Here is a 15,372-nt window from a genome sequence, read left to right on the forward strand (position 1 = left end):
TTAAATACAGAAATCTGATTATACAAACAATTTCATTTAAATAGTTTATAGAAAATCACCGTTTGCGGTGACTCATGCCTGTAATCCCAGCACTTTGGGAGGCCAGGGCGGGCGGATCACGAGGTCAGGAGATCGAGACCATCCTAGCTGACATAGTGAAACCCTGTCTCTACTGAAAATACAAGAATTAGCTGGGCATGGTGGCATGCACCTGTAATCCCAGCTACTTGGGAAGCTGAGGCATGAGAATCACTTGAACCCAGGAGGTGGAGGTTGCAGTGAGTTGAGATCGTGCCATTGCACTTCAGCCTGGGTGACAGAGCAAGACTCTGTTTCAGATATAAAATAAGAGTTTACAGAAAATCCTTGTATATAACTCAAGTGGCTAGAATATAAGAAATAAGTTTAGAACAGAATTTAGAGTATGAAATGACCATAAAGACTTATCTAGTTCAGTATTGATTTATAGATGTGACAAATCAAGGCACAGAGAACTTAAATTATTTACTTGGATTCTTCTGATTGCTAGCAGAATCTGTTGAAACATACATACTCAAAGTCCCTTTGAAGAGAACAGCTTTGTTTGTAATTCACTAGAATCTTTGCAACAGACATTTAATACTGCACAGTGACTTTTTTTGCTTACCTCTTGCTATTTGACCTCAGTAGCTCACAAAAGTTCCATGCCTGTTGTTCAAAGCAAGTGTGAAAAAAAGTCTCTTATTACCTGCTTTTGTGGTGAGAACTGCAGAAGCTCACTTACCCCATGTGACTTGGACTGGTAGTTAAGTGAAAAGTTGGTTAAAGGCCTTTTCTTGGAGGTTTGGTCCGTGGATTGGAGTGCTGTATTATCTTTTGTGCATACACTTCACCCATAATTTCCAGGTGGATTTCTTTGAAATGGCTGAAGAACTTAGACTTTGTAGAGCATCCGAGAGTGCCAGACCTCTTGGATTTTTGTAGAGTTCACTCCCAACCTTTTCTGATTTTAATGCTCATACCTAGTGAGCAGTATTTTTTTTCTAGAAGAAACTCTTCATTTAAAAAAATTTCCCAAAGCTTTCAACTTAGATTTATAATATCTATTCTAGAATGTCAAAGTCGTTGTAATAACAGTTCAACAACCAGACCTTCAGAAGTTTTTTATACTATTTAATTATATATCATAATTTACTGTAACAAGCGTAACTAGCACAGACAGATTCCAGAATGAACTTGGCTGACCCATGATGTGTAGCAACTCCGTCTACAAGCTCTGAGCATTAGGCAAACTATAGGCTGATGGGTATATATTGGAGGGATAAAAGTTGGTCCGCTTTCTGATGAGTCAGCTCAGTGGAAGTTGCTTAAGAGAGCTGCTACTGTATCCTTAAGGGGACATTGGCAAATTTTAGGACAATTATCTTCAGGGAACCTAAAGGGAAAATAAATTGTGTGTGTGTGTGTGTGTGTGTGTGTGTGTGTGTGTCTGTGTCTGTGTCTGTGTCTGTCAAGCCTTATTGAAGAGTAGCGATAGACTCTTTCTTACGGCACATAATCAAGTTGCCCTATTTGGGGAAACTCAAATGCAAAAATCCTCTTGAACTTTTCTGGGTAGCTTACTCTTTCCTAATAGTACCACTACAGTATATAGCACTGTAATATTTTTTGCTTTAAAAGTTTGTTTATAAACTGGCATTTATAAGTATACTTTTGAGCTGATTTAAGAATCAAGTCTTTTTCCTAGGGAAATGCTTCTTTGTAATTATCTGTCACTAGCAAAATTTGTTTTAACACATATTTTTCTAAAAATATGATACATAAACTCTGTTGTAGTTGTACAATTCAGGGATTTTGGTTGAACAGTTATTACATGATATAAAATCATGTGTAACACTTTAATATTTAAATTTATTACACCGTAACCTAAAAGTCATTTTAGAACTTTTTATGTGGCTTGAACAGGAATTTTCTTACCCAAGGCTTTGTATGTATGGTTTATTGCCTCCTTCATTATTAGCATGGAGACCATGGATTTTCTGTTATTGTTGTTTCATTTAAACAGTTCATGAATATATTAAGCACCTGAAAGGAACTATGAGATGCTGTTAATATGAAGAGGAGTTAAAAACCTGGTCCTTGCCCTTATCTACATGCCGCGCATGTGGAACTTATTATAGTTCCCTAGATGTAGCAGGTGCTCAGGCAACATTTTTGTAGTAGTAAAAAAGAAATAAAGAAGAAATGTCAAAGTCTAACTTGCTCTAGAGCAAATTCCCCTAGTAAACATTGTTTTTCAAGCTTCTTTTTTTGCCTTGCATCCTACTTTCTTAGGCCAGAGGAATTCATCCACATTCCACCTTAGCTGTTTTTTTGTGTCAAACAAAAATCTTATTTGGAAATAGCATGTTAATGGCACCTGTGTCGGGGCATGCCATAGTGTACTGCATTGAATGAGGAGAAAGATGCGGAGGCCATGTAGGGAGGATTGTGATCCTAACGAGAGTGGGATGAGGGATAACAACAGACTGCGTTCAGTATTTCTGTTGTTGTTGTTGTTGTTGTTGTTGAGACGGAGTCTCGCTCTGTCACCCAGGCTGGAGTGCAGTGGTGTGATCTCGGCTCACTGCAAGCTCCACCTCCTGGGTTCACGCCATTCTCCTGCCTCAGCCTCCCGAGTAGCTGGGACTACAGGCGCCCGCCACCACGCCCGGCTAATTTTTTTGTATTTTTAGTAGAGAGAGGGTTTCACCATGTTAGCCAGGATGGTCTCGATCTCCTGATCTCATGATCCGCCTTCCCAAAGTGCTGGGATTACAGGCGTGAGCCACCATGCCCGGCCTGGCATTCAATATTTCTAATTTGTTCAGATGGGGAAGAAAATCTCTAGTGGTTATTATTTTTTAAATCTGTACCTGTGTGTCCCTCCGGTGAAGGCCGTTTAAGCCCCATTTTTGGTGAAGTAGTTTTATTGTGATTCATTTATGTGAAACTTTTAGTTACTAGAAACACAACAGGTATTTGGTACTCCTGTGATTTTTAAAAAAATGCTTCTTTTTTTCTCCTAGTCTCCTTATATACATTTGACAAAGCCAAACAGTGTATTGGCACAATGACCATCGAGATTGATTTCCTGCAGAAAAAAAGCATTGATTCCAACCCTTATGACACCGACAAGATGGCAGCAGAATTTATTCAGCAATTCAACAACCAGGCCTTCTCAGTGGGACAACAGGTAGTTTTAAATTTTCTTCCATTCCTTTAACTTTATAGGTAATTTCTGCAGTTGTCCAAAATTAATTCCAGCTTTTAAAAAGTGAGAGGAGCTTTGCGTATCAACTGGTATATCCAAGGTGAGTGATAAAAAGTGAGGGAAATGTATTTACTGAACTTCAAGGAGTCTGTTCAGAAAAATTCTAAAGTAGCTTTTAGATTATAATGTCATGTATAATTACAGCAGCTTTTCCCTCAGCAAATTTGGGAGCCCTGCAGACATATATATCTGAAATTTCTTTTTATATCATAGGACATTTGTTTTGCCTCTGGAATATCTGTTTCTTTCACTAATATAGTTCTGTAGAAAACATAGCTCTTGGCCAGACATAGTGGCTCACGACTGTAATCCCAACACTTTGGGAGACTGAGGTGGGAGGATCACTTGAGCCCAGGAGCTCAAGACCAGCTTGGGCAACATAGTGAGACCCTGTCTCTCCAAATTTTTTAAAAAAAATAGCTGGGTGTAGTGGTCTCAGCTACTCAAGAGGCTGAGGTGGGAGAATTGCTTGAGTCTGGGAGGTTGAGGCTGCAGTGAGCCATGATTGTGCGATGGCACTCCAGCCTAGGTGACAGATTGAGACCTTGTCTCAAAAAAAAAAAAAAGTTCTTATTTTGGTTATGGGCTTATTTGAGAATCTTAAGAAAATTGAATTCCTGCTAGATAGGAAAAGGATATAGTGCATTATTTTAAAAAGAGTACTAGAATTGGAATGAACCTCAAGAGATTACCTTCTCTAACTCCACATTTACAAATGAGGAATTTTATTTTATTTTTTTAAAAAATTTTATTTATTTATTCATTTATTTTTTGAGATAGTGTGTTACCCTGTCACCCAGGCTGGAGTGCAGTGGCGCCATCTCAGCTCACTGCAACCTCTGTTTCCTGGTTCAAGTGATTTTCCTGCCTCTGCCTCCTGAGTAGCTGGGATAACAGGTGTGCGCCACCACGCCCAGCTAATATATGTATTTTTTGAGACAGAGTTTTGCTCTTGTTGCCCAGGCTGGAGTGCAATGGCGCGATCTCGGCTCACTGCAACCTCTGCCACCTGGGTTTAAGTGATTCTCCTGTCTCGGCCTCCTGAGTAGCTGGGATTACAGGCATGCACCACCACACCTGGCTAATTTTGTTCTTTTAGTAGAGATGGGGTTTCATCATGTTAGTCAGGCTGGTCTCAAACTCCTGACCTCAGGTGATCCACCCGCTTTGACCTCCCAAAGTGCTGGGATTATAGGCATAAGCCACCATGCCTGGCCTTTTTTTTTTTTTTTTGTATTTTTAGTAGAGATAGAGTTTTGCCATGTTGGCCAGGCTGGTTTCAAACTCCTGACCTCAAGTGATCTTCCCACCTCGGCCTCCCAAAGTGCTGGGATTACAGGTGTGAGCCACCACACCTGGCCAAATGAGGAATTTAAGATCTAAAGAAGGTAAATGGTATGCCCATGGCTACACAGCTAAGGAACATAGTTGAGATAAGAATTAATAAACAGATATTTGATAGTACCTAGTACCAGCCACTGTTTTAGACACTGCAGATCGGCAGTGAACAAAATAGATGTAATCCCTACTGTCATAGAACTTACTTTCTAGTTGAGGAAAACAGAAAATAAGACAGGAATACCATGTACAGTTAAGTCTCTGATGATAGTAGACCAGGACACTTCACCAGAGAGCCATTGCAGTAGTGTTGTGTATTGGATGACTAAAATTGTGCTCAGATTGCCTAGCTAAACTTGATGGTTTTTACCTTTGTTGTTAGCTTTAGTATCCTAATGGAAAATGTTTAGGAGAATGTTTAATAGGAAATGCTTTGGTATTTATAATAATTTAAAACTCAGTAGCATGTAGAAGTTGGTAAATCCGTGAACGAGAATCTTTCATAATTCAGAGAAGAAGTAAATATCTTACTCCAGATCACTGTCCTTACTGTTTCTTCTCATTTGTGGTATCTGGTAGTATAGCAGGATTGACGGACAGCCCAACCTGTAATATTTACCGTTATACCCCAGCACATAGAAGAAGACCAGACTTTTAGAAGGGACTCAGCAAATATTTGGTGAATGAGTAATTGAGCACTCAGAAGCTGTCTCTGCACTTGTAGGGCAAGCATTCTGTACTGGTGATAGGAAAGCATGAATTGTAGAGTCACAGACCCAGGTTTGACTCCTGGTGTTCTCATTTGCTGTGACTCTGAGCCTTGTTGCGTAGCCTCTTTCTGTATCTCAGCTTCCTCACTAGTAAAACGGAGTCATAGTTTCTGCTTCCAAGAGTGTTTGTGAATATTATATAACTGCCTGTAGCATTTGAATTAAATACTAAGATACTTAATTCTTTGTTAGAAATAGTAAATGTGGTACTCTTGAATTATTTTAGGTGGCACTCTGACATTTAAATTAGACATTTTTTATCCACATGAAATAAATTTTAAACTTGAGTTTTGTAGTCATTTTGTAAACACTGATCGTAAGTGCTAATTCCGTTTTCTTCATTGGCTATGAGTGTGCTTGAGGAGCAGATTGGAGAGGAGTATATAAGAGAAAACTGGTTTTCTGCATTTGAAAAACATTGGTGATGATCTAAGAAACCATTATATTATGAAGTGATTTTTCTCCCCTTAACTCTTTTCTACATAGCTTGTCTTTAGCTTCAATGAAAAGCTTTTTGGCTTACTGGTGAAGGATATTGAAGCCATGGATCCTAGCATCCTGAAGGGAGAGCCTGCAACAGGGAAAAGGCAGAAGGTAGGTTTTATTTCTGATCATCTTTACTAGATCATCCTATAATGTAATTTGTGCAGATTGATTATTGTTTTCCTATCTGTTGCTTAGTGATTTTTTTCATATTGTGTACCCTTTTAAGATAGTAGGGGGAAAAATTGCTTTCATAGCCAGCATTGTTATTAAAATATAACTTAAAATGTACTTATTTGCAGACCTAATAGTAATGTAAAGTGTAGACATATATGTACGTATAATTTGCATGAATGCAGATATTTATTGTAAATAGTAAGAAACACATTATTGGAAAGATACAGGCATGGAAATGAGGCATATAAGAATTGTAAAAGAAAGTTATGAGTAAAGTAAAAGTAGCTCAGATGATAGTCTGGAAGGTTTGCTTTGCCCAGAGAGATCTCATTTCCCCCTCACTTTTGGCCTTGCTTTGAGAAGTCCGGAAGTTTACTATTAGACTCCTAATTATTGTCTTTCTATACAGATTGAAGTAGGATTGGTTGTTGGAAACAGTCAAGTTGCATTTGAAAAAGCAGAAAATTCATCGCTTAATCTTATTGGTAAGATTTACAGTTTTTAAAAGATCTGAAATGAAGTGGACCTGTTTCTGTATGTAACTCAACTACAGTGATTTCCAAATGGGGAAAGGAAGGAGGAGCATCTGTCTTGAAAGAGTTTATCACAGAAGCATGGGATATTTCCTGTAGGTCAGGTTTGATGAAAAAGTTTAAAACATTCATCTGGATCAGCTTTGTCCAATAGAAACAGAATGTGAGCCACATGGGTAATTTTTAATTTCCTAGAAATAGCACTAAAATAAGAAACAAATTAATTTTTTAACTTTTAATTTTGAGATAATTTCAGGCTTACAGAAAATTTGCAGAAATAGCTTAGAGAATTTCTGTATGCCCTTTACCAGCTTATACCCTGATGTTAATGTCTTATTTGACATTATCAAAAATACAATGGTAAGAAATGAATATGATTTCATTTCTGCTAACTAAATTACAGATTTTATTGAGATTTCACCAGTTTTTCCATTGTGTCCTTTTCTGTTCCAAGATCCAATTTAGGATCCCATATTGCATTTAGTTGTTCTGTGTTTTGAGTTTTCTTCAGTCACTGACAGTTCCTCAGACTTTGTCTTTTATGACTTTGAGAACTGGTCAGTTATTTTGTAGAACACCCCTCACTTGGTTTTGTGTTAAATGAGATAGCATCATCATTTCTTTTAGTGATTCAGTGATGAATGTGCAGGTCAAGTCTTCCCAGCAGATTCATGGTTCAGTCCTACTCTTGTACTGTAGCCCAACTTTTGTCATATTAAAACAATGCAGCTTGTTCTCTGAGAATAGTAACTCACCAGAATAAAGTGCCATTAACTGGGCAGTAATTCTTATTTTTGGTTGATTTAACTATGTTGATATCTACCCCACTCGAGAGGAGAGGGTTTTCATTGGTTACACACCATCATGTCTAGGGTCACTTAAGAGTCTTCGAGTGTGTGGCCTTTATTTCCTGGTCTGCACGTTACCATTCCCCCTTACTGTTTTTTGTTAATTATAAAATATTTTATTTATAAAATATGGTTAGGCACTCGAAGGCTCTAAAGTTTGGTTCTGTTTTCATGGTTTTGTAATTTGCTTTTTTGTAGTTTTGTAATTTGCTTATTTTGTTTCAAACATCTTAAATATACATCTATAACATGATTTTTAATGCCTGTATGTCATTTTATGGATGTAGGATGTATTTTCCTATTATTTATCTAGTACATTTATGAAGTGATTTCTTTGTATTTTATTTTTGTGTACCTTTTGTTAAGCTATCCCAAGGAAGCTGCATAACTTTGATACAAAATAGGTATTTCTAAATAATCCGTGGGAAAAAATTGTGTAATTGGCATGCAGTAAATTTTGCCCACAAGAGGGCAGTAGAGTGTAAGAAAAAATATTTTTGATCACTTTCCAAAGGAAATATTAAGACCTCAAATCTCTAACCATAGAATTATCATCTAGTACAAACTTTTTAAAAGTGTTACTTTATTTTTAATTGACAAATAGTAATTGTATATATTTATAGGGTACAATTTAATGTTTTAATACATGTATACATTGTAGAATGATCAAATCAGGCTAATTAACATATCACCTCAAATATTTAGCATTTCTTAGGATAAACTTTAATGTGACATTTTCTTCCCTGGTTTTATAAAAACTATATTATTACTTTACTTTTTGTTTATAATAGAGCATACTAAGGTACTTAATTTATTCTTTGTTTGAAATAGTAAATGTGGTTCTCTTAAGTTACTTTAGGTGGCACTCTGACATTTAAGTTAGATAATTTTTGTCCTGTGAGAGAATTTTTAAACATGAGTTTTGTAATCACTGAAGTCTTTAGGATGATTTCAGACTTTTGTGTGCAAGTGAAGAGAAAGCAAAGAAGACATCAAACTTGTTTAGTGCATCTCGTTAGGCTGAGGGATTATATGCCCAATTACCTGTATAAGCATAATCTGGATAAATATATGTATTTTAAAATACACTTGAGTTAGGAGACTTCAGCGACTGCAAAATTTCAGTTGCATTTCTGCCAGCTAGTGTTGTCTTCATCAGATATGCACATGGTGTTTCTTCTGATCAACCAAGTTAGTTAATTTGGTTAGATTGAAGGTTAATAAAACCAAGTTTTATGGACTGATAGAAATAGACTACAGCATAAGTTTAGCTAGTCATTTTGACAGCGTGTTACCATATATGGAGATCAGACAAAGTAGATAGCATAGCAAAACTTACCCTTCTTTCTGTAAAATCAGCTAAGATTATATTGTTCATTTTTGTATATGTAATGGTAGCTTTTCTTTACTCATTTAGGATGTTCAGGGAGTTCTGTCTTTTTAAACTTAGTGATAAAGTCCTTGTTTCACATTATATAATATTCGTTTGACATAGGCAAAGCTAAAACCAAGGAAAATCGCCAATCAATTATCAATCCTGACTGGAACTTTGAAAAGATGGGAATAGGAGGTCTAGACAAGGAATTTTCTGATATTTTCCGACGAGCATTTGCTTCCCGAGTATTTCCTCCAGAGATTGTGGAGCAGATGGGTAAGTTTAAAAAGGAAAATGTTATAAAGTCTTGTATTATTAAAAAAATTAATGCAATGAAGAATCTCTTTTCAATAGTTTTGAAATTATTTTTCAGACCCATTAAAGTATTTTTGTCTTTTTCTTTAAAAATGAACAGATAAATTTTCTGGAAAACTTTTGTAATACTAAAACTTTTAAAATTACATTTTAATTTTATGGGGAAATCGTAGAAGTAAGACTTGTGGTGGCTCTATTTTGTTATTTATTTATTGAAGAATGCTTTTCTATGGGGCATATTTAGAAATTTCCCCTGATAGTAGTAATACTAGTAGTGACTCCATTTTGTTTATTTATTTCTGTAAGAATGTTTTTCTATAGGGCATGTTTAGAAAGTTCACCTGACTCTAAAGATCACTATGGGTCAGATTTACCCTGCTGAATAATAATGATCTATTAGACTGTGTGCATTGTTCTAACATTAGCTGGCGTTCCTTTTTATTGTGCTGTCGCATTACCCAGTTAGTACATCTTCCTACCTAATAAATGGATGCCTGGCATGTTTTTAAATTAAATAAGTTTGATCCAAAAAGACAAATGCAGGTTATACATTGGAGTTTCTATATTGCATACAAAGAAGTGCACTGTTCATTTATCACTTTCTTCTTGAAGATTGATTTAATTTATCTGTGTGAAGTGACTTTATTTGCCCAGTGGAAATGCTGTCATGAGTGTTTTCATATCCATATCATTTGTTGGATTGGAATGTGAGCGACAGAATATCTGAGAAAGGAATGTATAACATACCAGCTTCTGGCAGACTATTAGTGTAAAAATAGCATCCAAAAAAAAAAAAAATGGAAGGAATATGAATATATTACTCCCCTCATCCCCATCATTCTTTATCTTTAAATTGCTACTGGAAGATAAAAGTGCATTTATTATGGTGGGGATAAGAACTGCTTTCTAGGCACTAAGTGCTTGGATTGTATTAGCCTTCTATTGTTGGTAGCCTTTCTGCCTGGTCAGTCACTCTGATAAATTACAGGCACGGCACACACCTGTTCACTGGGTAAAGGTCGAGTTTGGAATTGGATTAAGAGAAAATGACAGAGACCCTCATCACCTGAGTTTTATACACCTTGAAATGGCAATAGCATACTTTTTATCTCAAAGATACAAAGGCCATGTCCATTAAAAGCAGAATTTTAATTGGGAAAATATTTTAAAATGTGGTAGTTCACTATCTTGTTAATTTGTATTTTTTCATCAAGACATGAAAATATTGTTAAGTGTATTTTGGGTAAAAGCAAGGATAAAGAGATGATTCCAAATGTTCTAAGTTATTCTTGTAGAATGTTTTTACTAGTTTTCAGAACTGAGATCTAGTGCAGAAAGAGTCTAATGATTCTGTTTCTTTGAACATTTATACTGTGTAGCCAACAAGTAGAAAAATAACTGCATTGGTAGTGAGCCATCTCTTTTAATTATACATGTTTCCTCACCGTTTGGAAGCTAGTGAAGATACAGTTATTCAGATATTAGTTTGCTATTTGTGAATTATCTAGATCCTGCACTTGAAGCTACGCACAACGTCAGTATGCATTGGGTAGATAATGCGTAAAGGAATTGGACTCACGTTGGTCAGTTTGTGACCTTGCCAGCTGTTGGAGAGTTTTAAATTAAATCAGAACAGATTTGGAATTTGTTAGTGAATTTCATCTGTTTCTGATATCCATGTTGAAATGAATTGAATTACAGTAGTGTGCTTTTTGTTGTTTTTGATGTGCTTTTTGACTAAGCACTATAGATTTGAATTTTGTGAGTGCCGCTGTCCAGAACCTTTTTTATGGATTTATTTTTCTAATATTTTTACACGAATCAGACAAAAAATGAGTTCTATCCTTTTAGAAAAGTAATTTTTTTTTCTCTTTATGGCTTTTTGCCATCAGGAAGCATGTGTGATCAATTTCATTGAAAAGACAAACTAGTATAAAGCTGCCCTGGCTTTTGAGCTGAATTGAAAAACTTATTTTCTTTATTCTGAATAAAGTTTCTGGGTATCTAAAAAAAAAAAAAAGTAAAGCTCCCTCTTTTTTTTTTTTTTTTTAATGGTTAAATGGCTGAGAAATAATTCTCTTGTAATGCATGTATCATTCCCTGTCTTCCAATAGAGGCTTCTATTTTCCTTTGAATTTTGGGGGAATTATATAGTAAAATCCTTTCTTGCACTCCAATTACAGTGTGGTTATAAGGCTCTCATTAGACTTTGGTAAAGGTACATAAATAAAAATGGTTACATTTTGACAGAATATAAATAAAATTATACAAATTCTTTTTATGCAAATTCTGTGTTTTTTTAACATGTCAGATGGGAACAAATTGATTTTTTCCCCTTTTTGTTAACTAAATAGACAGATCTATATGGTTTGGAGATTCAACTGGACACTGAGTATGACTGGTTAAATCAGTTCTAATTTTTAAAAAAGATTAGGAAAGAATAATTTATGTAGGTTATGGGGCTTTTTTGTTTCAAGCAGAAAACTTTACTTTTGGCTTAAGACCAAATTATTGTCTTTACCATGGAGTCTAAAGTTATGTCTACTTTGTAAACAGGAATCTTAACTAATGGATTTTTTGACTATATATCAATTTTCAAATTTACAAAGTGATAAATTTAGAATATTCTCTTCTGTCATGTTCATCAGACTGGTAATTATGCTTCTAGATAACAGAGTTCTTTCTTTTTGTTTATAAAACTTCATGTTGCCTTTTCAAAATTGAAAATATAGTTTAGCTACGAGCAGAATGTTGCTGATGAGATATAGGAGGACTAAAGGACTCAACCAGAGGCACACAATGATGCAGTAAAATTAGGGAACTGATGAGGTAATATACATGAAAATAACTGTCATGGAGTTTCCAATCTGTTAGTTTCTCTCTTGAAAGTCTTTCAAATAGATAGTGTATACCTTTCTGCTTTTGTACTTTTGTTATATTTTTGTAGAATTAAAATCAAGAAAACCCTTAAAGTAGAAAGGAAGTCACATAAAGCTCTCTAGACTGAGGGATAAAGGAAAAGGGATTATTTAGGGGAATATCAATTTAGACTTTTGTTTTTGTTACTGTTTTAATAAGAGTAACTGTTGAGTTTCCCCCTTGTCTGAAGTAGTTGAGCTCACCCACACCCAAGTGGGGCAGCCCTTCCTTGGAAGTATATGAGAGCAACCAGCAAAGAAAACTAAACCTATACCTTGCACTTAGTAAATAGCAAATAGGTATTTAGTTAGAATGCCCTCCAACCCCCCACAAAACAGATTTTTAATTAAGAATTACCTTAAATCCATAACTTTATGGGCTAATAGAAGCCACATTTGAGTCCCAGGGTAGAGATGTGAACATCAAAGCTGGTATCTGGAAGTATGGGTGAATAAATTCAACAGCTGATTGCTGTCTTTCAGCATATTCAGGTGTTAACTGAATAGATACTAAATACTGGTGTTCGGACATTTACCACACTTATTCCCCTGTATGCAGTTTTGTGGACAGTGTTCAGGATAAATAAATGGTCGATTACCTCAGTTCTCACTGTAGCTTTTTTGTTAGCAAAGATAGAGTTTCTGCAAAGAAACTTCATTTTTCAGCATCCCTGGCATGGGCTTCTCTCTAAATTATAAATGTCAAAGCAAAAAAACACATCGTTTTCAGTGAACAGTGGAATGATTGTTAAAGAATTAGTCAGCATCTCTTAATGTAATCCTGGGAATAGGTTCACATCTACCCAAGGAAAGACCTAGAAGGAAAAGGATGTAAAAAGGGAAGACCTCAGTCTCACACTGTCTTTCAGTGGATCTGTGGGGTGTAGATGTTCAGGCCACCTAGTGGGGAGGAAAGCCACTTGTTATGGTCTTGTGCCCCCATTCTTTGAAACTGACACTGTGTTCTTTTTGGTCTCCTTTCCCCAGTGTATCCCTCTGTAAGCCCATTTTCAATAGTATTTTTAAGGTTTCTTTTGAAATTCAAGAGGAAAGCAACTCTTTTCTGATATCATAAGTGAAATTGCAGTTACTCTATGAAATAGAACTGCTGAGAAGATAAGGAACCTTTCGATCACACAGACATCTTTCACATGCTAAAAACAGTGCAAATAAAACATAGTGGAAGAAAGGGCACTAAGGTTTTGTGCATGCCATATTTGGGAGAGAGGGAGTTCTTACTAAGATTAACATAAACACTGACACTCTTAAAATGCATTTTCACACCCCCACTCATGAGGAGAGATTGCATTTTAAATGGGGGTTAAGACATCTAGCCGAACTCCAGGGCTCTGTAAAAGGAACCCTAAGGCTAAAGAGCTTATCTGAAATTTGAAAAAAAGAAAAAAAAAAATTGAGGCTTTCTGACATTCATCTTTTTTTCTTGTATTAGTCATAACTTGCTTTTCAGCTATATTTTAGGTTTTGAATGCCAACCTGACATCTGTTCAAGTCTGCCTGTAATTTATTAGCAGAGGAAAAGACAGCAGTTGCTCACTAGTTAGAGATGCAAAATTTCTCTCTTCCTGTTCTCCACTAAGTATTTATAGATGATACCTGGATATGAGGAATGTAATAATTTACTGAAAACTTCAGGTCAGGAAATTTGTAAAGTTTTTTTTTAATTGGAAGAATAAAATGGCTTAAGACCATGTAATTTCCGAAATCTGTAGAGCAGGATTTAGAGACAAAGCATAGACCCTAAAAAATACTTTAGCTAGCTTTCTATAAATTGTAGTTTTTTTAAACCTTGAATTAATTTTTCCATTGGTTTTCAATTTTTTAGTTAAATTATATTTGAACAGTAGTTGTGCTTATATCCGAAAGTCAAACTATATGTAAATTCACCTGGCATTTGCATTTATAGGCAGACTTTCAGAAACAAATCTTTTGGAGAGGCAGTGCTGTCTACAGAGTCGCCAAATGGATTAGATTTCCTGGCAACTACAGTTGAGTTACTTACAGATCAACAGTTGGGTCACTGCAAAGTTGAGGTCTGAGTGTTAACCTGAGTGCCCACCGGTAAGAAATTGGTTAGAGCCAATCTTAAAATGTTATAGCTCCAAATGTAGAGACATGTTTGTGTTAATAAAAAAAATATAAAAGCAAATGCATTCTAAAAATCTCTAAGGACACACATTACATTGAAAAAAATGTTTACAGCTGAATGTGGTGGCTCACACCTGTAATCCTAGCACTTTGGGAGGCTGAGATGGGAGGATCACTTGAGCTCAGGAGTTCAAGACCAGTCTGGGCAGCATAGTGAGACCTCGTCTCATTTATTTTTTTTTTTAATTTAAAAATTTAATTAAAAAAATTTTTTAAAGTGTTTACTTCCGTGGAAGGGAAGCTCTGATGGGGAATACAGGGAAAGTTTTGTTGTTTTACTCGATTTTATCTTTATGTCTGAGTCTTTTATTATGATATTATATTTCTAATGTGTGGTTTTAAAAGCCAACAAACAAAAGATAATATCACAGTATGTTTCTTGGGGTGGCTCTACTGTTGGGGTGGCTCTACTGTCAGCACGGAAAGTCAGCAGGAAGCAGGTACATCCTTCCCCCTTCATGAAGTTTTCTGTGGAGGAGGTGTGTGCAGGGTAAAAGGCCTGGATTCCAAGGGCTTTGCTGGCAGCCCCTTAGAGGGTAGGCAGAACACCTATCCTATTTGGTCAAGAAGAGAAAAACAGTTTCTCCATATATAACAAACTGCTTTCCCCCAGAATATTCTGCATTATAGTAATGGTGTAAGTAGTCTGCCCTTCAAACATGAGAACATTTGCATCCAGGCCTTTAGGCAGCCAAGGCAGCATTAAAGAAGAAAGAGTGGGAGCAGAGTGAGCTGAGGGAGAGCAGAGCTTCTGACATTTGAGGAACTGGGCGTGAATTTGTTTTCAGCCTTCAAAAACCATTCTCTTGAGGAATCTAATTCACGTGACCCCGGAAGTGAAACGGTTGGTGTTTTCTCCTGCTTTACTCCCATACATAGGTTGGTGATTATAATGAGGGTGTTGGCTAATACTAGCCAGACTCTGTTCTATGTGCTTTATTTATTATTGTGTTTATTAATCCTCACAACAACCTCCAGAAGTAGACACTGTATTGTCTCCGTATTATAGAGCAGGAATCTGTGTCTCAAAAAGGTGAAGTAACGGGTCCAAGACACACAGCTAGTAAGTAGTAGAGTCAGATTTGAACCCAGGCAGTCGAGTCCCAGACTTCATTTCCTTAACCATTACATATTATTCTCCCATGAAAGCCCATCAT

At 36.1% G+C, this 15,372-nt stretch overlaps 1 protein-coding gene across 5 annotated transcripts in view; it reads left to right on the forward strand.

The window, feature by feature from the left end:
- The window catches only part of NSF (N-ethylmaleimide sensitive factor, vesicle fusing ATPase), a 161,449-nt gene that overhangs the window by 39,351 nt on the left and 106,726 nt on the right, over positions 1-15,372 (forward strand). For all 5 annotated transcript variants that reach the window (XM_008012238.3, XM_037993900.2, XM_037993899.2 and 2 more), the window contains exons 5-8: positions 3,048-3,214; positions 5,887-5,994; positions 6,470-6,545; positions 8,937-9,092. In XM_008012238.3, the coding sequence (XP_008010429.1) occupies positions 3,048-3,214; positions 5,887-5,994; positions 6,470-6,545; positions 8,937-9,092 (507 nt within the window). The remainder of the gene's footprint in view (positions 1-3,047; positions 3,215-5,886; positions 5,995-6,469; positions 6,546-8,936; positions 9,093-15,372) is intronic.

This window comes from Chlorocebus sabaeus, chromosome 16 (assembly GCF_047675955.1).
Source record: "Chlorocebus sabaeus isolate Y175 chromosome 16, mChlSab1.0.hap1, whole genome shotgun sequence".
NCBI lineage: Eukaryota > Metazoa > Chordata > Mammalia > Primates > Cercopithecidae > Chlorocebus > Chlorocebus sabaeus.